At 37.2% G+C, this 27,876-nt stretch overlaps 1 protein-coding gene across 12 annotated transcripts in view; it reads left to right on the forward strand.

The window, feature by feature from the left end:
• The window catches only part of ANO4 (anoctamin 4), a 404,339-nt gene that overhangs the window by 300,351 nt on the left and 76,112 nt on the right, over positions 1-27,876 (forward strand). For all 12 annotated transcript variants that reach the window (XR_007402264.1, XM_035699361.2, XM_035699362.2 and 9 more), the window contains 5 exons: positions 8,486-8,541; positions 10,915-11,036; positions 14,549-14,683; positions 15,756-15,852; positions 20,580-20,640. Coding sequence is in view for 11 of the 12 variants with exons in the window: in XM_035699361.2 (XP_035555254.1) it covers positions 8,486-8,541; positions 10,915-11,036; positions 14,549-14,683; positions 15,756-15,852; positions 20,580-20,640 (471 nt within the window). In the remaining variant the exon portion in view is untranslated. The remainder of the gene's footprint in view (positions 1-8,485; positions 8,542-10,914; positions 11,037-14,548; positions 14,684-15,755; positions 15,853-20,579; positions 20,641-27,876) is intronic.

Genomic DNA, 27,876 nt, shown 5'->3' on the forward strand with positions numbered 1-27,876 from the left:
ACATTTTCAAAATTGGTGCTCAAAGGGGAAGTTAGTGAAGTGGTAGACTTCAAATGTTAACCACTTTCTCACTTCACAGGACTTTGATAAATTATGATAAAATTAGAGGGGTCATTATCAAGGTCTCTTATTAAAGGTCCCTGGGAATTCTGCTTTTTCTAACATCTGAGATGTTTGAAAGTTTATTGATGAGATATGTGGAATTCTCAGTAAAGATTCCAGGAAATCAGAACTTTCCACATAATCATTTATTCATTCATTACAAAGGTTATTTATTGAGGGCTTCCTGCATGCTAGGCAAAATACAAAAGCCCTACAGGTATTTGCATTTCAGGTGTTTTTCTTAGACATTTAATGTTAATGTCAGTCATCTTAAAACACATTACTGTGTTACTGTGATTAAAAGTACCTAAACATTGATTGACTGTCCATCAATAAAAAGTGAATCAGTACATATTCCATTTCCCAGGGAGGCTAAGCCTCTGGACTCTACCAGGATCCAGAGGATAGGGGGCATTTCCTTATTAGCCACCAGAGAGACATCCTCCTAGTCATCATCTTTGAGGTTCATTTTAGGAAGTAGCATAAGTCTTGATCTGAAAGACCAACACATGTAACTTCTACTTTTGGCCAAGACAGAATAGGAGCCACAAGATTTACTTTCCCACCTGAAACAAGCAAAGGAAACACAGAAAAAAAATGTAGGAGTCCATTCTTTTCAAGGCACTGAACATTCAGCAGCCAAGAATAGGGATCCTGGAAAGACAGAAAACAAATGAGATGAGTGCTACAATTGCATCAGTTTCCGACTTTGGCATAGTTTCTAGATAGCAGCCCAGGGAGGAAGAACCTGGTATACTCTAAGTTGAGAAGATGTTACTGAAAGTCCAACGAGACAACAATAGAGTTCACAGAACAAAGTACCAAAAAAGCAGAATGGTCTGCCAAGAGGAAACCCTGAAGATCATCAGAAGGCTCTCTTCAAGTATTTAGCAGAGTACTAATTAGTGCATATATATCAGGAAACTACCCAAACCCAGTGAAATAAGAACCCCAAAGGATTTTCAGTGAAATTGGAATACCTCCTAATTCACAGAGCATTGAATGTAAGTGTTCTAAAGATCCCAATCCAAAATTCAGAGGTTAGAAGGCCCTAATTCTTTGCTGCCTGCAAGAAACTTTAAAGACACAAATGGGTTAAAAGTAAAAGGTTCCAAAAAGTTATAACATGCTTAACCAAAATAAAGCTGAAGTGGCTATATTGATATCAGACACAATAGATTTCAGAGCAAAGAATATTACCAGAGATAAAAGGAAATTCAATCAATTCATGAGGAGGACATAACAATCCTAAAAGCCTATAGCTTCAAACTGCAAAAACTGACAGAACTGCAAAGAAAAATAGACAATTCCACGATTATAGTTGGATATTGCAATACTTCTTTCTCAGTAATTAATAGAATAAATAGAAAATCAGTAGGGGTTAGAAGACCGGAACAACATTATCAGTGAATATAATTAATCTTTTAGATCACTCCAACAATAGCAGAATACCTGTTGTTTTTCTTTCTTTCTTTCTTTCTTTCTTTCTTTCTTTCTTTCTTTCTTTATTTATTTATTTTTATTTTTTTAATAATAAATTTATTTTTTATTGGTGTTCAATTTGCCAACATACAGAATAACACCCAGTGCTCATCCCATCAAGTGCCCCCCTCAGTGCCTGTCACCCATTCACCCCCACCCCCCGCCCTCCTCCCCTTCCACCACCCCTAGTTCATTTCCCAGAGTTAGGAGTCTTTATGTTCTGTCTCCCTTTCTGATATTTCCTACCCATTTCTTCTCCCTTCCCTTCTATTCCCTTTCACTATTATTTATATTCTCCAGATGTATAAATTTATTTTTTATTGGTGTTCAATTTGCCAACATATAGAATAACACCCAGTGCTCATCCCATCAAGTGCCCCCCTCAGTGCCTGTCATCCAGTCACCCCCACCCCCTGCCCACCTCCCCTTCCACCACCCCTAGTTTGTTTCCCAGAGTTAGGAGTCTCTCATGTTCTGTCTCCCTCCCTGACATTTCCCACTAATTTTTTCTCCTTTCCTCTTTATTCCCTTTCACTATTTTTTATATTCCCCAGATGAATGAGACCATATAATGTTTGTCCTTCTCCGATTGACTTATTTCACTCAACATAATACCCTCCAGTTCCATCCACGTCGAAGCAAATGGTATTTGTCATTTCTAATGGCTGAGTCATATTCCATTGTATACATTGACCACATCTTCTTTATTTGTTTTTTTCAAGTGCATGTAGAACATTAACAAGATAGGCCATATTTGGGAACATGAAACAAGACTTAATAGATCTAAAGGGATTCAAGTTCGACAGATTATGTTTTTTGACCACAGAGGATACAAATTAGATGTTAATATGAAGATAATCTCTGGAAATTTTACAAACATTTACAACTAATACCTTTTAAATAACTCATCAGTGAAAAAAGAAAAATTGGTATGTTATACTCAATAAAAACAAAAACAATATATGCAAAAAGTGTGCATTACTTAGGGAGAAATGTATAGTGTATATACGAAATGAAATGTCAAAATTAATGACCCCCCTTCCACCTTAAGAAACAAGAAAAAGAAAAAGGAATTAAAATAGGTAGATGAAAGGAAATAATAGAAGTGAATGAAATAGAAAACAGAAAAAACAATAGATAACATAAGTGAAACCAAAAGCTGTTTCTTTTAAAAACAAAACAAAATTTATAAACCTTGTGGTGAACACACCCAAGGTGATTCTCCAGTGAGTCATGTCCTGTGTAATTCCTTCCCCTTAAGTATAGGTAGAAAATGTAGCTTACATTTAACAAATGGAATATTGCATAGATGATTGTGTCACTCCTGTGATTGTGTTACATTATGTGGAAAAGTTTAGGAGATCTTCCAGATGTGAAAAAGTTCTTAATCAGTTTGACTTTGACTTAAAATCCTAGGTGGGACTGACATAAGGAGGAAAGCCCTTTAAAAGAGTGTTTAGGCCTGTCCCCAGCTCAGCCGCTTACAGCAACAGGGACTCCCTCTCTCTGTTGCTGGTTTCTAAGAAGCAAGTTGTCATGAATGTCAGCTCAAGGAAATCAGTTCTGTCAATAATCCAAGGAGCTTGGAAGTGGATCCTTTTGTAGTTGAACCTCCAGATAAGAATTCAGTCTAGCCCAAACTTGCAGTTTGATGTTGTGAGACCCAGAGCAGAGAACCTAGGTAGAGCATGCCCAGACTTTTGACCAAAAGAAGTATGAGATAGTAAATGGCTCTTGTTTTTAGCTACTACATTTCTTGTAATTTATTACACAGTGATAGAAAACTAATGTAAACTTCTTGTCAGGCTTATCAGAAAGAAAAGAGAGAAAATACAAATTCCTAAATTTCCAAGAATAGTAGAGGTGCTGCCACCAAAAAAGTTGGGGATATATTAAGGGAATATTGTGAATAGCCTTTTGTCAATAAGTTTGACAACTTAAATGGACACATTTCTGGACAGATGCAAATAATCAAAACCCATTCAAGAAAAAAAATAACCTTGTGTTGTTGATTTAAGCCATTCTGATTGGTGTGAGGTAATATCTTATTGTAGTTTTTATTTGCATTTTCCTGGTAAATAATGATGAGAATCTTGTCATGTTCTATTGGCCATCTGTATGTCTTTCCAAAAATGTCTATTCATATCTCCTGCCCATTTTTAATTAGGTTATTTGTTTTTTGGGTGTTGAGTTGTATTTTTTATATATTTTGGATATTAGCCCTTTAGCTGATAGGTCATTTGCAAATATCTTCTCCCATTCCATAAGTTGCCTTTTAGTTTTGTTGATTGTTTCCTTCTGTGCTTAAGCTTTTTATTTTGAGGAAGTCCTAATAGTTTGTATTTGTTTTTGTTTCCGTTGCCTCAGGAGACATACCTGATGTAAAAGAAGTTACTGTGTTCTTTTTTATAATTTTTATGGTCTCGGGTCTCACATTTAGGTCTTTAATCCATCTTGAATTTATTTTTGTATAGTGTAAGAAAATGATCCAGTTTCATTCTTTTGCATGTTGCTGTCCAGTTTTCCCAATACCATTTGTTGAAGTGACTTTTTCCCATTTGATATTCTTTCCTGCTTTGTTGAAGATTAATTGACTATATAATTGTGGGTTCATTTCTGGGTTTTTTATTTTGTTCTGTTAATATATGTGTCTATTTTTGTGCCAGTACTATACTGTTTTGATTACTACAGCTTTTTAGTTTATGTTTTTAACACTTTTATTTATTTGTTTGACAGAGAGAGCACAAGCAGGGGTAGTCTTGTCATTTGCAATGACATGAGTGGAGCTAGAGAGTATTATATTAAGCAAAATAAGTCAGGGAAAGACAATATATGATTTCACTCATATGTGGAATTTAAGAAACAAAACAAATGCACAAAGGGACAAAAAGAGAGATTAAATCAAAAAACAGACTTTTCACTATAGAATAAGCTAATGGCTACCAGAAAGGAGGTGGGTGGGGGTATGAGTTAAATAGGTGATGGGGATTAAGGAGTGCACCATGATGAGCGCTGGGTGGTGTATGGAAGTGTTGAATCACTATATCGTAGACCTGACACTAATATAACACTGTATGTTAACTAACTTGGGTTTAAATAAGAACTTGAAAAAAATGAACTTATGTATATAAGCATTTAAAAAAAGAAATAACCTAATTAGCTCCATATATGTTAAAGAAATTGAATTTGTACTTGAAAGTCTTCTCACAGGGATCCCTGGGTGACTCAGCGGTTTAGCACCTGCCTTTGGCCCAGGGCATGATCCTGAAGTCACAGGATCAAGTCCCACATCGGGCTCCCTGCATATGGAGCCTGCTCCTACCTCTGCCTGTGTCTCTGCCTCTCTCTCTCTCTGTGTCTCTCATGAATAAATAAATAAAATCTTTAAAAAAAAGAAAGAAAGAAAGAGAGAGAGAGAGAGAGAGAAAGAAAGAAGAAAGAAAGAAAGAAAGAAAGAAAGAAAGAAAGAAAGAGAGAAAGAAAGAGAGAGAGAGAGAGAGAAAGAAAGAAAGAAAGAAAGAAAGAAAGAAAGAAAGAAAGAAAGAAAATCTTCTCACAAAAAATACCCCTACCTGCCCAGATTATCTGGTGAATTCTATCAGACATTCAAGAAAGAAATAATACCAATTTTAAACTCTTTCACAAAATTGAAATATGGAGAATAGGGCAGTATTACCCAGGTACCCAAACCAGGCAAAGACTATACTAGAAAACTACAAATAAACATCCTTCATGAAAATAGAGGCAAACATTATAAACAAAGTTTAAAATAAAACTCAACAATATATAAAAAATATAATCCATCATGACCAAGTAGGGTTTATGCAGATCTGTAAGTTGGCGTAGAGTTTATTAAAATTAATCAACATAGTTTAATACTTTGGCAAAATAAAAGAGGAAAACAATATGGTCATCTCCAGAGGCACAGAAAAAGTATTTGACAAAATCCTACATTCATTCCTGATAAAAACTCAGCAAGCTATGAATAGAAAGGAATTTCCTCAACCTCAATAAAGTACATCTATAAAATGCTTATAGTTAACATTATACTTAATGTTAAAAACTAAATGCTTTTTTTCCTCAAGATAAGGAGCAGGACAAGTATGTCTGCTCTCATATTCATCATTTTACTAGCCAGTGTAGTAAAAAGAAAGACAAGAAAAAGAATAATAGGCATCCAAATTGAAAAAGAAATAAAACTGTCTTTATTCTCAGATGACATAACCATGTGTATAGAAGTTCCAACAGGATCTACAAAAACACTAGTAGGGTGAGTATAGCTATGTTGCAAGAAACAAAACTGATACACAAAACTCAGTTGTATTTCTATAAACCAGCAACTAAGGAATTAAAAATTTAAAGACCATACCATTTATAATAATATCAAAAAATATGAAATACTTATCTGACAGGAGATATGTTAAGGGGTGCCTGGGTGGCACAATCTGCTAAGTATCCGACTCTTGATTACAACTCAGGTCATAGTCCTTGGGGTCGTGAGATGGAGGCCTGCGTTGGGCTCCATGCTCAGTGTGGTTGCTTGAGACTCTCTCCTTTCTCCCTCTGCCTCTCCTCATCTCTCTCAAATAAATAAATCTTTAAAAAAAAAAAAAGATATGTAAGGTATATACACTGAAAACTATAGAACATTGGTGAGAAAAATTTAAGACTTAAATAAATATACCCTGATCATGGATCAGAAGACTCAACATTGTCAATTCTGTCCAGTTTAATAACTGTAGATTCAGTGCAATCTCAGTCAAAATCCCAAGGTTGGGGCAGCCTGGGTGGCTCAGCGGTTTAGCGCCAACTTCAGCCCAGGCCTGATCCTGGAGACCCGGGATGGAGTCCCACATCAGGCTCCCTGTATGGAGCCTGCTTCTCCCTCTGCTTATGTCTCTGCCTCTCTCTCTACTCTCTGTGTCTCTCATGAATAAATAAAATCTTTAAAAAAGAAAAAAACAAAATCCCAATCTTGTGCATGTGTATGTGTCTATGGAAATTGACAAGCTGAATAAAATTACATAACCTAGAATAACCAAAGTAGCTTTGAAAAAAAAAAAAAAGAACACAAATGGAAGACTAACCCTACTTGATTTCAAGAATTATTATAAACCTATAGTAATCAAAAGAGTGTAGTATTGATGTAAAGATAGACAAATAGATCTGTGGAACAGAATAGAGTCCAGAAGTAGAGCCATACATATGTGGACAATTGATTCTTGACAAAGACTCAGATAATTCAGTGTATAAAGGATTCTCTTTTCAACAAATGGTGCTGAAACAATTCATACCCAGATGCAAAAAAAAAAAAAAATGAACCCATATATAAAAATCAATCCAAATGGATCATAGATCTAAATATAAAACCTAAAATTATAAAAACTCCAGGAGAAAATCTTTGTGGCCTTAGGGTTAGTTGGGAATTTCTTAAATACTGTTTGTAAAAAAAAAAAAAAAAAAAAAAGGATAAATTGGGCTTCATCAAAATTAAGGCTTTTACTCTCTGAAGTATATTTTTAAGAGAATGAAAAGAGAATCCACATCCTATGAGAAAAAAATATCAAAGCATATGTCTAATGAAAAATATGTAGAATATATTAAAATCATAACACAATAATAAAATTAATGGCATAAGATTTGAACAGATATTTCACAAGAGAAGATATGCAGATGGCAAATAATGTTAAATATATATCCACCATATGATCTAGTTATTCCACTTCTCAGTATTTTCCCAAAAGAGATAAAAGCAGATATCCATACAAAGACTTCTAAATGAATGCTCACAGTGGCATTATTTGTAATAGCTCAAGACAGGAAACAAACATCAAGGGGAATAGATAAATAGTTATATATCCATATGATGGAATGCCAAGCAATAAAAAAAAAAGAGTTACAACATGGATAAATCTCAAAATAATTATCCCGAGTGAAAGAATTCAGATAAAAAAGAGTAATGCTCTATAATACCATTTATATAAAACTCTAGAAAATGCAAACTGATAATGACAATGCAAATCAGTGTCTGCCTTGGAGATGGTGTAGAGAGGAATGCAGTTACAAAGTGGCATGATAAAACTTTGGGGTATGAATATGTCCACTATCTTGATGTGCTGATGGTTTCAGGTGTGCATATAGAAGTCAGATCTTCCCGAATTCTGTGCTTTAAATCTGTGCCATTTATGGTATATCAGTTAGGCCTCAATAAAGCTCTTTTTAAAATAATCCACATATCCAGGGCACAAATTGGCTCAGTTGGTTAAATATCCAACTCTTGATTTCAGCTCAGGTCCTAACCTCAGTCAGGTCGTGAGGTTGAGCCCTGCATCAGGCTCCACGCCCAACATGGAGCCTGCTTAAGATTCTCTCTCTGTGTCTCCCTCTGCCCTTCCCTCCCTTGTGATACATGATGTCTCTAAAAAAAAAATTCCACATATCCAACACCTCTTCCCCATTTTATGTATGAGATAATTGAGGTCTGAGGACAAGGTGACTTTTTCAAAATCATACCACTAGTCCAATGCAGAAGGGTTAGATTTATCCACATTGAAGCTTCTGGATGAAAATTATAAAAAGAGCTCTTGGTAGAAAATAACTTTTTTTTATATGATAGATTCATCTACTTTTCTCAGTATATTCCCATCTCTGTGCCAGGCACTATACTAGGTATGCTTCACTGTTTTGTTTCTATTTGAAAATCTAATTTCCCAGTGCTTGAGTCCAATTTCCTAGCAGATAGCTAGGAAACTTTCTAAACTGTTGGGGTCCCCAGCTGGGTTTGAATCACTTTTGGAAGCCTAGATTGTTTTCTCTAAAAAGTACCACCCTTACGTTCATCTTGAATGAGGAGTCAGACTCAATATTAATTCAAACTGAATTTCTTTGTTTGTTGTTTTAGGTCTGAATCGTTTGCTTACCAATGGCTCCTATGAAGCTGCATTTCCTCTGCATGAGGTATTGTCCTGCTTTTCCTCCTCCTCTGTCAATTTCTTGTTATTAAATCAGCTCTGGGAATAGTCATCAGTTGAGTTTGCTGATATGACATTTGTTTGGAATGAATTTAATTTGTTCAATAGATAATTAGGGAGGGCCTATTTGCATTGTGACATCACTCCTCCAGCATAGATTTATTTCTATATATCTGTTTTATGTAATTGTAAGAATACTTAATCAAGAGTCAATGAGCACAAATCCAGAGGAATTGCTGAGGGGACTCAAAGTCATAAAATTAAAGAAGCATTGAAAATTTGCATGAGGTACCAGACCCATGAGGAAAATGTTCCTGAAATACATAGTCTCTGCAACAAAGAAATCTATGGTGATTCCTTAGAGTAGGAAGGAGCCATCTTGAAAAGTCTCTGGTACCCAAAGGGTGATGAATGGAAATGAAGAGTATTTTGCCTATTATTGCTCATTTAAGATATGTAAATTTTGTTATTCTTTTTATTTGCTACATGATTTTTGTCTTATATGAGGACTTTAGTAAATGTACCTGTGATTACCCTTAACTCTGTTGTCCGCATTCAATCTTGGGTTATTTAACTCAGAATTCTCTTTTACACATAGATTTTAAGGGACATAGTCCTCATGATTGGTGAAAGATCGTTGTCATCTTCATGGTATTTGGTATTGAGCCTCTACTTTGTATCAGTTACTGTGTGATGCATAGAGCACAACAATGACTCTCGTAGCCCATGCACTGTAGGATCCCACAAATAGCTAGGCTGGAACTCCTAGGAGTGAGTTCCAAAAGTCTTCTGTCAGAAAAAAAAAATGTGAACAGTTTGCCAATAAACCTTGGAGAACAGCTCCAGCAGTTCCCAAATGGCAACTCTTTCCAAAGCATACCTTTATTTTTTTTGGGGGGGGGGGGTTGCTTACAGTGCTGTTTCTGTTGTTTTAAACACCACAAGGATACAAAGGTAATGTAGAATTTTACAAATCTTATTCAGTAAGAAAACTAGAAGCTTTGGCCCAAGACGCTATTCACAGACTCCCCTGAAGCATTTTTGGAATGATCCTTTTCATATGACAAAAGCAAACATTTTGACCCAAAGTTTTTCTAAAGCCACACATAGGTTATTTTTGAACTCTAAAGACAGATCACTCTGCTCCCCCCCAAAAAACATCATGTGGCTTCCTGTAGTTATTAGCTGGCATTCTCAAAAAAATGTTTCAGTGACAACTGCATCCTCCCACAGCCCAGCCCTTCCCCTTGGTGAGGGCGGTGTCTGAGCAATGGTAGGTAAGCAGAAGTATCTGTTTGGTGAGAAGTTGGCAGGTAGGAGGATGTCTGAGAAGATGCAGCTCTAAAACCCCACAGAGTAGCTCAAGGCCTCTTCTCTTTGGCTTTCATATCTCAACAAAGCCCCGTGTTCTCTAAGAAGAAACCTTCCAAATTAGTAACAGCAGCAACAGTAACAAAATCCGTCTATTGACTCTTTCCTCTCAGTTTAACTTAATTATATTATTTAACATCATAATAACCTTCAGAGGCATAAAAGCAAGAAGGGCAGATACTGTTCCCCTTGTTTCATGTTAAAAATTTAACCAGTGATTTAGAGAAAGGTTAGCCCCGTTTAGTTCCTGTGTGAGTTGTTGTTTGAGCTGAAACTAGAACCTGAGTTAGTTGCTCAGCCTTGTTCACCTTCCACTAAGAAAGAACTTCTCAGGTTAATGTTAAAAATTAGTCCACTTCTAGAGAGTACTTTTTCTGTTTGTGAAACTAGCATTGCCACTAACTTGAACTCAGGAAAAAAAACCTCTGCTTGTCTGGCCCTTGGTCTCCTCATTTGTTCCCTGAGATGGTTGAATTGGATTTGAATTGTAACTTTGAGGTTACATCCAGCTTTTATATTTTAGGGGCTTTGTGTAGAGAAGGCAAGTGTACAGCTATGGCTATTTACCAAGTACTCTGTCTTGAGACAAACGGAAAAGAGAGCTATGTCTTGGGCATGACCTTTAGGCAAGACACTCTATTCACTTAAACCATGAAAGAAACCTAATAAGGCACATAGTATTAGTTCCATTATGAACCAAGAATCTGAGGCTCAGAGAGTTTAAGACCTTCTACATAAAAAGTAGCAGAGCTGAATTTGAATCCATTCAAACCTGCCTGATTCCTAGCAAGCATGTTCTTTTTACAATCATGGGAGCATCACCAAGATTGTGTCCACGATAACCGCTTTCCTTTCAGTAGTGTGGATCCATTTCTTCTTTAAATTACCCCTATTGTTACTTCTGCCGTAAGAGACTAGTATTACTATCAGCTTTTCTTTATGGCTTTTTTTGGGTATAACCTCACTGGCAGTTGTGTTTTTATCCCAGGGAAGTTACAGAAGTAAAAACTCCATTAGAACTCATGGAGCGGAAAACCACCGACATCTGCTCTATGAGTGCTGGGCTTCCTGGGGCGTGTGGTATAAATACCAGCCTTTGGATCTTGTAAGGTGAGTTCTTAACCAGCTGCAAACATTAAACTTGCACAGAACAATTAGGGCAGACTGTCGGCTGGGACAAGATGAAACTCGGAGTTACACAGCTCTTACTCAAATCTGGCTTCATCTCAAGAAGGCAACTCATCAGAAGACATGGGTCATTCTTAGGAAACTAGACCTCACTCTGATGAGGATGGGGCTTCCTCCAAAAAGGCCTTAGGAAGGAGCCTGTGAGGTCAGCTCAGCCCCCCCCCCCCAACAGGACTTTATAAGGAGCGGGTCATCTATGACCCTTATTGACAAACTATCGGTAATTGCAGAAAGATGATGTGCTTGCATATATTAGTGACAAATGGAATATCTGTTACTATCTGTGTAAGTAGGAAAAATGGAGTTCTGTCATTCTAATACATTACAGGCTTATTGTAATTTTCCACTAACAACCTTTCAAGATTGTTTTAATTCTGCAAGTCAAATTAGCCTATCAGCTTTTAACCTCTGATAATTGTACAGTGGAAGTATATTTTTTATTCAACTATTTATGTCCAACTTTCTGCTATGGCAGCCTTATACTCTGATGTCTTATTATTTAGAGACTGATCATTAAGATTGGGTAGCAATAATCCACACTTTGTGGATTCCTTATATGAAAGAAAATCATGTCTCATTTTCTAGACTAGCTGGATTTGTTTTACTTTCACTAGTGCCCTTAAAAGATGAACCCAGAACTGGGGCGCCTGGGTGGCTTGGTTGGTTAGCCATCTACCTTCAGCTCAGGTCATGATATCAGGGTACTGGGATCAAGCCCCACCATGGGCTCCCTGCTCAGCAGGGAGTCTGTTTGTCCTTCTCCCTCTGCCCCAACCCCTCCCTCATGCATTCTCTCTCTCTCTTGCTCTTTCTCTCGAATAAATAAAATCTTTTTAAAAATGAGCCCAGAGGAAAATGAAGTAGTAAGACATCTCACTTTACATTTTGTCTCCCCGGGCCATCATTCTTCCTGCCAGAGTCATTGTTACTAAGCATTTACTCCTGTTGTTACTCAAGGTCATTGACGAAATGTGTACTGCTTTTTGTGTTAGTAACAAATGATCCAGATGATCAGGGTGAGTGGAAAATATTTTCTGAGATAAGATCATTTTCTTTTGATGAGTCTCCATACATGCTAACACAGGGGTCTTCCCAGCCTCGGTCCCAATATTGCAGGATTACACTGATTAAAAATTAGAGAATTACTGCAACAAAATATCTGCCCTCCCTGACAGTATTTTAAGACTTTGCAGTTTGTCAATGAGTATTAACTGCCCATTGTGTTTCTAGTATGATGCTAAATACTATTGCCAAAGACAATAGTCTCTGAGAAACTCAGTTTTCTTCAGGAAAACAGTTTCTGCATATTTGAAACAAATAGAAAACAATACAAGACTATGCACAATTAGGTAAAATGTGTGATGGAGGTGATAAGTTGTTTTGTTAATGGAGATTGGGGGTTGGATCAGGCAACCAATGATACCTTCCAGAGATGATTTTTTTTAAGATTTTATTTATTTACTTGAGAGAGAGCATGAGTAGGGGGAGGAACAGAGAGAGATGGAGAGAGAGAGAGGCAGACTCCCCACTGAGCAGGGAGCCCGATGTGAGGCTCCATCCCAGGTCCCTGGGATCACAACCCAAGCCAAAGGCAGACGCCTAACTGACTGAGCAATCCAGGTGCTCCAGGGTGATAAATTTCATAAGAGTTTGGAAAAATGGAAAGGATAGGTATGGGTTGGTGCCTCTGTAGAAAGCTCTGTAGAGCTGAGCCTGGAAGAGAGTAGGATTTGTATTGGCTAAAAGGAAGGGAAATGAAAAGCATAAGCAATATTTGAGTAGAATGAAGTTGTGGATATCTAGGGAATCTCATCTCTTAAATAGCTCTTGTCCTATAGATTTTGTTTCCCCCATGTCTCTCAATTCTAGCCACATCCCAGGACCTCCTCTGTCATACTATGTCCTTCACCTAATAATCTGAACTATAGCTGTTGTCCCATACTTGGTTTCCCTCTTTCCCACCCTGGCCCCTTCCAGTTTATTCTCTACCCTCAGACAGAGTGATCTCTTTGGAATATAAATCTAATTATGTCCCTTGAATGTTAAAACTCTCTTAGGATTTTCCCATTCTCCCAAGACAAGGATTAGGGGGTACCTGGATGGCTCAGTGGTTGAGTGTCTGCCTTTGGCTCAGGTCCTCCTCACCTCCTCAGAGAAGTCTTCCCTAACTAGGGTGGTCACATGGTCTTGGTTTATGTCGTTGTGGAATTGTATTCCTCTACTTTTGTAGCCCTTTTCCCAGTATTCTAATTGTAAACTTATTTCTTTAATTGATTGACATCTGTCTCCTCTGTCATCCTGTGAGCTGCACAAGAGCAGGGACCAACCTTATTTTGCTCATCATTGTATCCTCAGCTCCTAGCACAATATTTGCCACAGGGAAGGTGTTCTTTTATATGTGGAATGAATGAAAGAATGTATCTGCATATTTGAATGTCTGTTGGAAAAGTCTTCCAAGAGTAGAAAATTTCTTCTGGGACACAGTGAAAGATAGGGTAAATAAATAATCTTTACCCCATCTTTAAGGAGCTTTTAGGGACTACTGGACATTCTAAGAGGAAAGCAGAAGCCAGTATTTGGAAACTGGTGGTCAAAACAACATGTGTTTAGAATGAGAATGAAAAAAATAATTAGAATATTCTTATATTAGACTAAAAAGAATTAACCTCCAACTAATGAAATAAAGCTTTTGAGAGGCATAGAAAGTGCAATTTGGGTTACATTCTAACATAAGTCAATTATATTACTAATGGTGTTTGGAAAAGAAATTCAAGGAATTCCCTGGATATTTGTAAACTTTGCAGACTGCAGGGGACTACGCAGACTAGTTAATCTCAGAGAAGTATTTGTTGAGGTAGATGTTGAAACGTGAAAAATCATCACTTAAAAGGAAAAGTTGCTCTCAGTATCGACTCATGTTGAATCTCCATAATTAGAGTTTCTAATATCTTGTGATCATATCATTGTAAACATCTTAGAAAGCTATGAAATCTTGAAAAGGGTGCTTAAAGTTCTTCACAATAACTTTGTTTCCTATTTTTAAAGATATGTGTAATCACAATACATGTGCTACAAACAAGCATACCCTCAAAAACGGCAAAGATGAGATTATGTGTTGTCTCTCATGTTTCAAATTCTCCTGGTTCTGTATTAAGTGTTGTATCTTCCTGAATGGGCATGGGTTTATTCTGTGTTCTGAGAACAAGCTTGTGTATAATCATGTTCTTTTATGGAAGGGCTCATTCTGTTTCTGATATATAATAAAAGAAGAAGAAATTTAAGCCCACAACCTTAATTTGGTCAAGCGCTCTCTTCTCTTGGATGCATTATTTATCATCAAGGCTGCTACAAAGTAAAATGATTGAGCAAAGTATTATAATGCCTAAACTCTAAACACTTCACTATGATATGCAAGGCTCTCATGTCTTAAACAGGCGGTACTTTGGAGAGAAGATTGGGTTGTATTTTGCCTGGTTGGGCTGGTACACTGGCATGCTCTTCCCAGCTGCCTTCATTGGACTGTTCGTCTTTTTGTATGGAGTCATCACTCTGGATCACTGCCAAGTCAGGTAGGGGGAGCTCTGGGTAAGCCTGCCTTTGCTTCTATTTAGAAATGGGTGATGGTGCTTTGGGGGATCTTCCCATATGTGGGCCCACTTTTCCTCCTCACTTCCTTCTCAGTCCCTCCTGGGAAGAATTCAGGAGGTTCAATTCACTAGATCTTCCATCCATTGCCAGTGTGGCTGTTGTCTTCAGTTACCAAGAAAGCAGAGTTTACCTTTATGGACTTATAGGCCACTCTGTGTCCATGGAAAAATGGCTTTCCTTCGCTGGCTAAAAGTGGCTCTCTTTCTCTGACTTTTTACCTTTTTCTGCTAATCCTGCAAAAATGGTGGGTTGACAGTCCTTTTTATGAATTCTGTGTTTGACAAGGACCCTTTAAACCTAAGCCAGAAAGACATCATACCAACTTGTTGGGGCCTTGAGAATGATTCACTATTGAGGATTATTATCTCAGCTCTCTCACCAGATACAGTTTAAGGCAGTCACAGAGATTTTATTGCCAGGCTGGACAATGATCATAAATAATAAATGTGCCTTTTAGAAGTGATTGCAAAAGTAAAAGTGGTTGATTGATTCTCCCACCTGCAAAAATATTTTACTTTCTGGTAAAATTGTTAAATAGGAATGTAGTTTTCCCCTAGAACTAATGCATCATATTTTTATTTATCCCTCCATTATTACTTTTCACTTATCATGCACATAGAGATTGAGGCAGGCACTTTTAGGTACCTGACTGTTCCTACAGTTCAGTATGAAATTGCTTCAAATCTGTGCAATGTTGTGAATGACTTTTGTATAATTTAGGGCAAAACATCCAGTGTTTTGATTCCTGTATTTTCAGAGTTTAACTTATTAATATGTAAAGCCAAGAAACAGCCTCATAAATGAGTAGGTTTATCAAATTATTAAAATGTGCAGGCACTTGTTTACATTAATAACAGATATGACTAGGAAGCTTCTAAAGACAAAAATCTAATCTACTGGATATTATTTAGTGGTTAAGGATTCTGGTGAAATTGGAGGGGGAAACATGCTCTGCTATCATTAAAAAGCAGTCCTTTCTGTTCTGTTTTCCAGTAAAGAAGTCTGCCAAGCTACAGATATCATCATGTGTCCTGTGTGTGATAAATACTGTCCATTCATGAGGCTGTCAGACAGCTGCGTTTATGCCAAGGTAATTTCAAATCTACAGCATTCTGGGTAGATTGAATTTTTCATGTATTTTCATGAGGAACAGAGGGTAGCTGTATTGTTTTTGTCATTTCTGGTCTTTGATTCTCAAGTTTATATTGTAGGAGAAAGTTACCTCTATCACTTGGTGTTCTAATTCAAACATATATATATATTTTTTTTTACTGTATATGTACTTTAAATGTATTAGCTCTGATTGTCATCACAGGAAGGTACAGTGTACATACTGCAAAGAGTGCAGTTGGTAGAGTCAGAGAAAGACTCAGATCTTGACTCTGCTCTTTACCACTTGTCAGCCCCAGAACAAGTTATTTACCTCTGAGCCGCAGTTTTCTTATCTGTAAGATGGAGAATGTGATACCTGTTTCATATGATTGTTATAAGAAGTGAGATAAAATGTGTACAGAGCAAAGTGCTTGGCAGATGGTAAGCTCTTAGTCAATGAGAGCTGCCATGACTTTCCTCCTTCATTATTGTTGTTGTCAAAAAAAAAAAAAAAAATTAGATTCAAGACTACTTCAGCTACTTGCCTCCTTGACCGTGTGCACAGACAGTCTCTTTGAGGCTGAGCTCTCTCATCTCTAAAATGCAGGCAATGATGATACCTGCCTTCTCTGCCCCATGGCATGTCATGAAGACCAGAGAAGATAGTACATATATGGAAAAGTCCTTTGAAAAAAAACAAATACATAGCATCATTACATCTATTATATGTTATTGCATGTTTTTATCATGTTAGGCCTTACTTTATTAAAATTTTAGACTCATTCATCGAATTCCTTATTTTTTACTTATGGGCAGTGTCACTAATACAAAGCGATAGCTGAGTATGGGCTGCTAAAGACTTTTCCAAGACTACTACATGTTGACTTGCTCAGATTTCAGATACATTTCAGACTTTACTGAATGTCTGCAATCCCTGCAGTTTGGATCTATCTGATTATACTATTGGCATAGCAGAGTTTTGTTTTAAATGAGAAAACATTTGATAGACAGCCCAGGAGGCCGCCCATCCATGATGTCTATAGCACTGCAAGTGGCCAGTCTATATGGGTGGAACCCAAACCACAGCAGCCAGCTGTGATATTCGAAAGATTTAGATAAGTGCTTGCAAGGGACCAAAAAGACACAAAATACTCTCCCTACCTTTGGAGAACATACAGATCTGAGTGAGTGAGGACAAATTTAACAGAATGAGCTTAGGAAGTACAGATCTGATGAGAATCAAGAGTTTGGTCAGTAATATAATTTTGTTTAAAGATCATGAGTTAAGCTTGAATGACCCAGGTGTAAAAGTTCTGCTTTGAGGGAAATCTCAGAAAGCCAGTCTTTTATTGTTATTGTTGTTTAAGGGTATTTGTTTTTTACATGAAAAGATAGGACTTGAGTGAAGTTTTCTTTTTAGGAGATCTGTGATGATTCCCTGAAAGGTTCATCATAGATAGTTCAGAGTGCTCCGATTTTATAGGAGCTAGTTGAACAGTTATTCTACTGAACGTAAGATCTAGAACAGTATTAATTATAATAATAGCTGGGCCGTAGATATAAAAGTATCTAGGCAACCTACATTTTTATTTCTAATTCTTACAGCAACTTCAAGATAGATGTTATTACTCTTATTTTACTCAGAGGTAAAAATTAGTCATCCATGGTCACACAGTAGTAAGTAGCTAGGCCTTGATTTATCTGACTGCAAAACATATCATTGTGCCATACTGAGGCTACAAGAAGTTTGGATTCCTGATTTTAGATTTGGTCTTGCCTTAAAAAATTTAGTAAAATGAAAACTGAAAAAGTCTCAGAATGAAAGAATTGAAGGTCTATAGTGTTTCCTTTAGAAGCATTTATTAGAAATGCCAAACCAATTTCATAGGACTGAGGATACATAGGAATATTGGATCAAGTCAGAGCCCAGATCACTCTAATCAATGGCTGTTCTGCTGGTCAGGAATGCTTTAGTTCCGGCCATTACATTTGCAAGATCAGAAAGCCAACTTAAATTGGCTTAAGCAGAAAGGACTTATTGGCTCATTTCACTGGAAAATATACTAAAATAGCTCACACTGAGAACAAGAGCCTCCAGGCCTAAACTGGTCCTCCAAGATGTCGCTCTTTGGCTTTCTGTCTGCATGACCCTTCTGCAGACAGGTTCTTGTCACATGATAGGGAAGGTGGCTACCGATTGCCACAATATGAGATTTCTGTCTTCTTTATCTCCTTAAGCAAATTTGTATGCTTTTTAAAAATGCTTGATCTGCTGTTACAGAATGTCAGTTTCAGAACATTGATGTTGCCTAGTTTGGAATTCTTTGGAGTCCGCTGTCCTCCCCAAATACTTCATTATGTTGGCCTGTGCATGCCTATCCCCTGGAGGTGTCAACCACTTTTGAGTAACGGTCAGAGGCCAGGCACTCAGTTGTCAGTCCTGGTGAATTTACAGAAAGGAGAGGACAGTTTGTCCCGGGCACCACTGTGCGCTGACTTTTCCAGAGGACTTTTTTGGTCAGAGTTTCGTTTTTAAATCTGCCTAGAACAAAACAGAATTGGGCGGAGCCACTGTCCCCTGACTGCAATCTACCAGTCCTGGAGTCTAAGAGGACCTGGGCTGAGGAGAGAATGCCAGCTGGCCAGGGAGCATCTCCTTTTCTCCTCAGCCAGTCAGAACTCTGAGCATCCTTGATATTACTCCAAGAACCAGCTGCAGCTGATTTGATGGGAGACATATCCAATGACCATGGAGGGAGAGGCTAGAGTAGAACTTATGTTTTGTTCCATGATAAGCTTCCACTCTGCTAGAGAACTGCCACTAACTCTCCCTGTATACCACCACTTCCTACACACACACACACACACACACACACACACACACCAGTTCAAGGCAACTTTCCACCTCCCCTGGGGTTCCTTAGGGTCTTTGTTTTTGTGTTTTTTTGGTTCCCAGAATCTGTTGTCTGCTTCTCTAGGGTTGATTTTGGCAAAGGGAGCCATCAGGCTATTTTAACGTACCATTTTAGTAGGAACCAAAAATCCTTACTAACTCACCCCCCTCCTGATTCAAATATTCCCAAGTAACTGCAGCAGAAAAATGTCCCTCTCCAGATGTTTGTTTATCAGTCCCAGGAAAGGACTCTAATTGGTTCTCTTTGAGCAACATGCCCATAGGGACCTACATGAGAGGCATCTATTACCAGGAGGAAGGAGAAAGACAATGTGAACAGCCAAAAACAATGACCACTACAACTGATTCCAGAATCTAATCTGATGGCACAAGCTACAACTTCCACCAACACCCTATAAATACCCTAATAGAGAATGCACACCAGCCACATACCACTGGAAATCTCAGGCTTGATTTAATGCTCAGTGTGTTATATGATATGCAATATACCATTTAACACTCCCCTCTAGCATACGAAATATTGGCTTTTGCCTTTTGTATACATGAGGTATTTTAATGCTGCTTATCTCTCCTATGTTCAAAGAAAAAGAAGAACTTTTGGAAAATTTTGAAATACTTCACACTCTGATATAAAAGGAAAATACCTGTTTATAGTTGGCACATTCTCCAAGGGACAGTAAAGTATATTTTATAGAGAGCTATAAAGTACCCAAAAAAGATTATGCTTTATGAATGTATCTTTTATGTATACAATGGAATATTACTCAGCTATTAGAAATGACAAATACCCACCATTTGCTTCAACGTGGATGGAACTGGAGGGTATTATGCTGAGTGAAGTAAGTCAGTCGGAGAAGGACAAACATTATATGTTCTCATTCATTTGGGGAATATAAATAATAGTGAAAGGGAATATAAGGGAAGGGAGAAGAAATGTGTGGGAAATATCAGAAAGGGAGACAGAAGGTAAAGACTGCTAACTCTGGGAAACGAACTAGGGGTGGTAGAAGGGGAGGAGGGCGGGGGGTGGGAGTGAATGGGTGACGGGCACTGGGGGTTATTCTGTATGTTAGTAAATTGAACACCAATAAAAAATAAATTTAAAAAAAATGAATGTATCAGTCATCATTTCAATTTGGCATGACACGGTGTGATTTATCCTGGAGGCAGAAATGACCATGGCAGTTTTGCAGGACAAATAGCTTTCTGCTGTGGTGTTTGTGATAGAATATATTATCTGGCAATAAAGTATTTGCTAGCTGTCTTTGTGTTATATGTAATAGGTAAATACAGTGATTACCTGAGGCTTTAATAAAGGTGGAAGTGGATTTTGTTAATGGTCTACTCTCTCTTCTTTGTAATACTAAAATCCAGAGGGTAGCCCAGAAAGTGTTTGTTCAAAACTACACAGACAAGATAGCCAGGTTTTCCAAGTGAATAAATGAGGCATTAAAAATAGAAATCAGAAGCCTTTAAAGCAGCAATAATACCTTCCTAGTCTTAAGTAAAAGTATATAATATACATATGTCCATGTATAATAGTTTTTATGGGGCATCAAAGAAAATTCTTAGCAGTATTGGGGCTGTTGATAAATTTATGTTCAACTTGATGATACCTACGTAAAGGGAACAGATCCTCCTTACATACCCAAACAACTTCATAATTGGAGGAACGTCCTCCTTGATTATGATCCAAAAGGAAAATATCCCAAAGAAACATCGCAAAATTCATTTATTTTTATTTTGAAAAACTGTGAATTGAAACTTGGTATATGAGAAACTAGTTTAACTATGATTCATAATGTTCCCAGGTAACCCACCTCTTTGATAATGGAGCCACTGTATTCTTTGCTGTTTTCATGGCAGTTTGGGGTAAGTGTCCTGCATCCATGTAACTTGAGTTCCCCACATATGCTCTAGAACATGTTCTTTCAGAAATTTGATTTTGTCATGTAAATGTGAAAGAAAGAGGCTTAAGTAAATTCAGTCGGCCATTCTATTAGATTCGAGCGGCTAAAAAAAAAAAATCATTTAGTTTATTTAAAAAGCACTGTTGTAGAGGAGAAATACATCTGATTTCTCTTAAGCCTTTGACAATTTCGTCAATATTCCATTATTAAAGTAAAATTCGCCTTCTGTTGGAGACAAAAAAAAATTTATAGTATATCAAAAAATCTGGTGAAGATCTAAGTACTCATTGAAGTATGTGGGACTTTCTGTTGTGAGTGAAATCTTTTCATCCCCCTAATGTATGAGTACTCACCTCTGGCTTCCTTCCAGTTCTGGTTAAAATGACCCCCTAAAAATGAGAGCTATTTACAAAACTGAATTGAGTTCTTTTACATCAGTTTAAGTCAACAGCTCCATGATAACAAAATGTGATGGAACATTCACTTAAAGAATTTCTTAACCCAAAGAAAGTACTTAACCTACTTCTTCGAAAAATGAGTTTTAGTATCTTTCTCATCAAATCATTTTAATGTTTTGGTTTAGTAGTATAGAAAGGAGTCTGGGAAAATTTATAGCAGTTTATGGTTATTACCTTTGAAGAGAGGATTTCCCTGTGGAAAGAGTAAGTGAGCAGTAATGAAAGATTTTTTTTTACACTCTATTTTTTCAACTTGGTTTTAATTTAATTTTTCACAATTATTATGCATTTCTGCTAGAATCTCTGTTTTGATATTACAAAACTCTGCTAACTCAAGCCTTAGGCTCATGTTGTTCCTTCTGTCTGGAATGAACATCAGATCTTCTCCATCTTTCAGAGACTAGATGAATTGTCATCTTCGTCCTTTGAACTTCGTAACATTTGGTTTTGGGTATTCTTCAGACACTTAAAATGATTTGCAAACACAGTTTATCTCCCCTAGTAGATTTGTGTTCCTCAAGGATCATTATAATTATTGGAGAGTTCATATGTTTCTCTTTTTTTTAAGATTTTATTTATTTATTCATGAGAGACGGGGGGGGGGGGAGGGAGGGAGGGAGGGAGGGAGAGAAGAGAAGAGAGAGAGAGAGGGAGAAGCAGGCTCCATGCAGGGAGCCTGCTATGGGACTCCATCCCGGGTCTCCAGGATCACACCCTGGGCCGAAAGCAGGTGCTAAACTGTTGAGTCACCCAGGGATCCCAAATTCCATACATTTCTTTTGAAGACAGAGAGATTCATTTTTTGGATGGATGGATGGATGGATGGATGGATGGGAAAAAGAAAAGGGATAAAGAAGCAAATTATCAAAAGTTTTTTTTAAAAAAAATAAGAAAATGAATGTGTTTAAATAGTCTCCTTGACAATGGAAAATATAAAAATCTTGTTCTCCTGAAGAGGCTTGTTCTAGATATACTGTTTTCCCTATCTAGAAATCTTCAAAGGAAAATTGTTTCTCCCACTACAGCTCTGTTGAAGGAGCATGATGCCCAAGAACCTAGTCAAACCATAGCCTGGAGGAAAAACTACGGTTCTGCCCAAAGAAGAACTGGCAAGGTCACCCATGGGCTTATTCTCAAGAATAATCCACATTTCAATGTGGATTGAAAAATGTGGAGACAGAGTCAGGAATAGGAATTGACACTGTAAGATCCAGAGAGGACAGAAAGGGGGGAGAAAGAAGGAAATTGAGATTGACCATGAGGTAAAAGTAAGGATCAGAAGAAGTTATGAGCAGGTTGAAGTTATGAGAAATCAGAACCTAGAAAGAAGCAAAAGCAAAGTATTAGTGAAAAATATATAAAGTAGAGAGTCCATAAGCTCACTGGTAGCCAACTGGGAGAAAATGCAAGAGAGCCTCCCAAAGAGAAAGAGAGAATGTAGCCAAATTGTGTTATTAGGATATCAGGGTAAGGACTTAGAATCTCTTGTGGCTGAAGTCTCTCAAACTGCTGGCTTCTGTATCCTGTCTCTTGAATAGGCTGTCTTTTAATTCCCATGGGATTCCTTGATAGGACTTGTGAAGAGCCCTCATTATCTGTGCTACACCTTAATGCATGTGCCTCTCCATCCCTTGCAAACAAAGGAAGCTAATCAGAACAGAATTTTGGTTATGGGACTGAGCTCTCAGATCAAGAATGTGTATTGGGTTTTTCTAGAATATATTTGTATTGGTAACCATAATAGGAAGTATATATAATAAGCCACCCAGTGCTTAAGCTTTGCCATAGTTACCATTGAGGATACTGTAGAAAATGGATTCATCTATTAAACCAGTGGTTCCCAAGCTTTTTCCAGTCATGACACACATATGAAATGGCAATATTTGCACAGCATACTGAGATACGCGATACTGCCCTAAGTACCTTTGCTTACCTGCCCCAAGAGATGAAAGGAATATTACCTCTTGTACACCTGTAATCATCCCTAGCATACCTGTTGGGCAGCTCTGCTTTGGCCCATGAGTCTGCTATGTAATAAGTTAATTCTTAGGAATAGAAAGTAATTTACTGGAAGAATTAATACACAAAACTCCCTTATTTACTTAGTACTTCACCAATTTTGACTGTAATAATGTTTTCTTCTCCCAGTTTATCTTCTGAGACTCTAGAGAAGTGAAATTTTGATATAATGACATTTGTCTATAGGCATAGGTCATCATCTTCCCTACCCCTCACCCAGTACCACCATTATAAGGGGAATTGGATCCCATCTTTGCAGGTTTTAATGTCTTATGCTGGTGATAACAAATAGTTATATTTTATCCTTGCCAACCTCAGTTGATTGGTGGTGGCTGCCCAGAACTTGGAGCTGAGAAGCTTCTGAGTTGCAAATGGGTAGATTAGAAATGTGACAGTCCTTGGGCCTTAGAGGGTATCCAGCAAAAATCTGATAGATGTATTGCAATAACCTTTGGGCAGAAGGGAACATTTTAGGGACACTCTAGGCAAGGCAAGCCTGGAATAATTCATCCTCTGAATTGCTTTGTCTTAGTTGACAGCTTACTGCTTAAATCTTGTATGGGTCCCAGAAATGTGACAGTTTGAAAAAAAGAATGATTTACCCCGCATGTTTCTTTGTAGATGGGTCCGTGCTTTTTGCAGGAATCTGGAATGGCCAATAATATCTTTAATAATAGAATACACTTATTGAGGGCTTACTATGTGTTAGACACCATCCTAATCAGTTAATTTTTATAGCATCATTTGAGGAAGGTACTGTTATTATCCTCATGTGATAGATGAGGAAGCTGGGGTAGTAGCTAGAAAGTGGCAAAACCAGGAGTTAAACTGGGCACTCTTAGCTTCTACATTCTATTGCTAGATCATATACTGTTTGTAACCCTGCTTCAGAGATCAAAAAGGTCTGTTACACTTGTCCCCAGCCCCATTTATACTGTTTTGTGATGGTGATGCTCTATAAAAGTGTGTCAATTCTAATAGAGCTCAGGTTAAGGTCTCAGGCTCATCTTTTATGACTGACAAGTTACATTTAAGAAAACAAATGCACTTTATTTTGGGTAAATTGCTGGATACAGAGATGTTAAAAACAGATGTGAGTGGTTTATGAGACCTCTGAAGGATGGGGTTGATGTGTTTGTTCTGTTACTTTGCGTGTTCACCAGAAAAAACAACAGGGCTCCATTTGGAACCAGTCTTCAGCAGCTGGGAAGGGCCTTTGTGTGGGGTTAAAAGCTTGACAGAACTCACTACCTTTGTGATAGCAGGGACCTCCCAGGGACCCTCAAGGTACACTGTGACCCGAGGGCTCTGGGCTTAAACCACAATGTGGCTCTTTCTTTCCTCATTGTTCATTTTTGTTCAGAAAGATTGAAGAGACTGAACAATTTTGGCCTAAATTAGCTTTCTCCCTAGGGGAAAAAAAATGAGTCATTAGGGACCTAGATGTTGGCAGAGACTTGTCAGGAAGCAGATTATTTTTCTCTTTTCTTCATTTTGGGTTTTTTTTTCTCTTTTTTCTGTTTTCTTTTCCTTTTACTTTCATTGCCAAAAATTAAATTGCCCTCAGTAAATAAATAAATCAAGGTCCATGTTCTCCAATCAAAATAACAAGATTGTGATTATTTTCATGGAAATTCAGATTCTTTATATGGTCTGTCAGTAATTTGTAAATGAAGTATGTCTCAGTTTTGAAAATAAGTTTTATAATACTTGCTTTTTATTTCTACATATGTACACTGACTTTATAGTCGTATGTATATGTCCAATAAAAATAGTGAATATAGACAGAACATGAAGACTCCTAACTCTGGGAAACGAACTAGGGGTGGTGGAAAGGGAGGAGGGCGGGAGGTGGGGGTGAATGGGTGACGGGCACTGAGGGGGGCACTTGACAGGATGAGCACTGGGTGTTATTCTGTATGTTGGCAAATTGAACACCAATAAAAAATAAATTTATTATTAAAAAAACAAAAAAATAGTGAATATTTATTTTTAAAAGATGTATATTTACTAAATGCCTATTAAGTGTGTAAGTGTAGTTACATATGGCACCTCATCAATTTTTCATAACCTACCAGGAAGAAATATATAATCCCTATCTTATCGATGAACATATCAAGGTTCAGATAGCTTATGTGATTTGCCCACAATGACCCAGCAATTGCTAAGTGATGGAACCTGGATTTTAAACCAGATTTGGTCTGCCTAACTGAAGTCATTCCAAAGTCTGTATCATGTACCTTTTGTAGGATATGTTAAGATTTCATGACTCAGCAGACCATGTATTCTCACTATCAGTTGGCAGTGGGTATACAAAAATGAGTAAGATGTGATCTCTGTTCTTAAAAAAAATGAGTAAGATGTGATCTCTGTTCTTAAAAAACTCATGTCAAGGGTGAGTTGGTAATTATACTATAGTATATTAAGTCCAACTTACAATAGAAAAATGGTGATCCACGCTGCCAACTTCCTGAAGCAGAAAGGAAAAGCAAAGATGGTTTCATTCAAAAGGGGATCCTGAAACTGTGTCTTAAATTTGCCAAGCAAAGAGTGGGGTTGAAGGGAGGTGTGGAAAACATTCTGAACTGAGAACAGCATGGGCAAGTCTCTGAAAAGGGAGTCCATTCAATGCGATAGGGATATTTGTATGTATTAGTTTCCTAGGAAACTGTAACAAAGGACCCCAAACCGGATGGCTTAAAACAACAGAAATTTATTCTCTTGCTTGTCTGGAGACTAGAAGTCAACAATCAGGGTATGAAAAGGGTCAGTTCCTTTTGAGGACTCAAAGGGGATAACTGTTCATGTCTCTCCCCTAAATTCTTATGACAGCCAGCAATCCTTGACATTCCTTGGCCTGTGGGTGCATCACTCCAATCTCTGTCTCCATCTTCACCTGCATTCCCCCTGTCACTGTGGCTTCACATGGTCATCTTTTGGATTAATCACACTGTATTAAGAGCCTATCCTCATCTTAACTAGTTAATCTGCAGTTACCTTATTTCCAAGTAAGGTCATATTCAGACTTTGGGGCTTTGGGAAAACACAGTTCAACCCATAGCAGAGAGTATATTGAGGATTGAGGCTTGTTTATCATAAGATACTTGTGCTTCAACAGGGAACCATGTCTTCACCTTGTAGACAACAGAAGGCCAGCTGAAGTTATAAGCTGGGGAGTGACATCGTCAATTGTGCTTGGGAAGTAACTCTGGCAGCAGCAGCAGGGAATGGAAGTTGGGCCACTTAGAAGGCTATAACAATGTTCAGTCAGAATATTATGCAGAATTGGGCTTTAGAAAAGATCTAAATTACAGAATAAAAGCCTTATACATAAATATGTTTTCCTAGTGTTAGTTATATATAATAGGCAAAATAAGTATCCAACAATAGAAGAATCACTAAGGGAATTATAAGCTGCCTTTAAAAGTTAGTCTTTCAAAGCAGGTAATAGAACATGAAGACTGTATTTTAAAAATTGGTGAATATAGGATATAAAGTATACAAAAAAAGTGACTTCAAGTATATTAAATACTAATGAAAACAAAGAGGTTATGTCATATTATTAATGTTAATTTTTCTCCAGATTGAGGGGATTATGGGAAGTTTTTATCACCTTTATTTAGGTATAATTTATATAAAATCCAACTTTGAGTGTACAATTGGTAAGTAATGTCACACGTATATAGTCATGTGATCATCACCAAAATGATCATATAGAACATGTTCATCCTTCAGAAAGTTTCTTCATGACTTTGCAGTGAGTCCCTTGGCGACCTCTAACCTGCTTTCTACCACTGTAGTTTCACCTTTTAGAATGTCGTGCAAATAGAATCGTTTGATATTTAGCGTTTTGTGTTTGGCATTTTTCACTATGATTAATGTGACTGAAATTCATTTATGTTGTTGTAAATGTCAGTAGTCGGTTCCTTTTTAGTACAGAATGGTACTTCATTGCCTAGATATACTAAAAATGTGTATATCCATTTACTAATTAATGAACATTTGGCCAAATATTCATTAGCTGTTACAACAGTAATAGCTTTTAAGTTTTTAGCTTATTAAAAAATAAGGCTGAGAATCATTGGATATTATAATTTTGTGCATATTTGCATAAGCCTTTGTATCTATTTCTCTTGAGGAAATAACTAGGAGGAACATTGTTTGATCTTAGGAAAAGCATCTAACTTTATAAGAAATTGTCTTCCAAATACTTTTGTCATTTTGCATTCCCAGCATTATATAAGAGTTCAGGTGTTCCACATTCTCACAAACTTGGAATTATCAGTCTATATCTTTGTAGTCATTCTAGTAGATGTGTAGTGTTATGTCATTGTGGTTTTAATTTGCATTTCTCTAATGACCAGTGATGTTGAACATGTTTTCATGAGTTTATTTCAATTCTGCACATCTTTAGTGAAATGTTTGTTCAGATTGCTATCCATTTGTTTTTTGGTTTTTTTTAATTATTTTTTATTTTTTTAAATAATAAATTTATTTTTTATTGGTGTTCTCTGCACTTCCTGCTTTATCCCATGTGGTCTCTTCTCTACCTCTAGTTGTGGAGTTTGTTCTGCCTCTCTTCAAGTTGATTTCTGGAGTATGTAGAAGGAATTGATAGTTATATAGTTCTATTCATGGGACAAGAGGATCCTAGGGTCCTCCTACTCTGCCACAATTTTCCGCCTTAATTTTTATGAATCGTTATAAATGATATTGTATTT

Source organism: Canis lupus, chromosome 15 (genome assembly GCF_003254725.2).
Source record: "Canis lupus dingo isolate Sandy chromosome 15, ASM325472v2, whole genome shotgun sequence".
Taxonomy (NCBI): domain Eukaryota; kingdom Metazoa; phylum Chordata; class Mammalia; order Carnivora; family Canidae; genus Canis; species Canis lupus.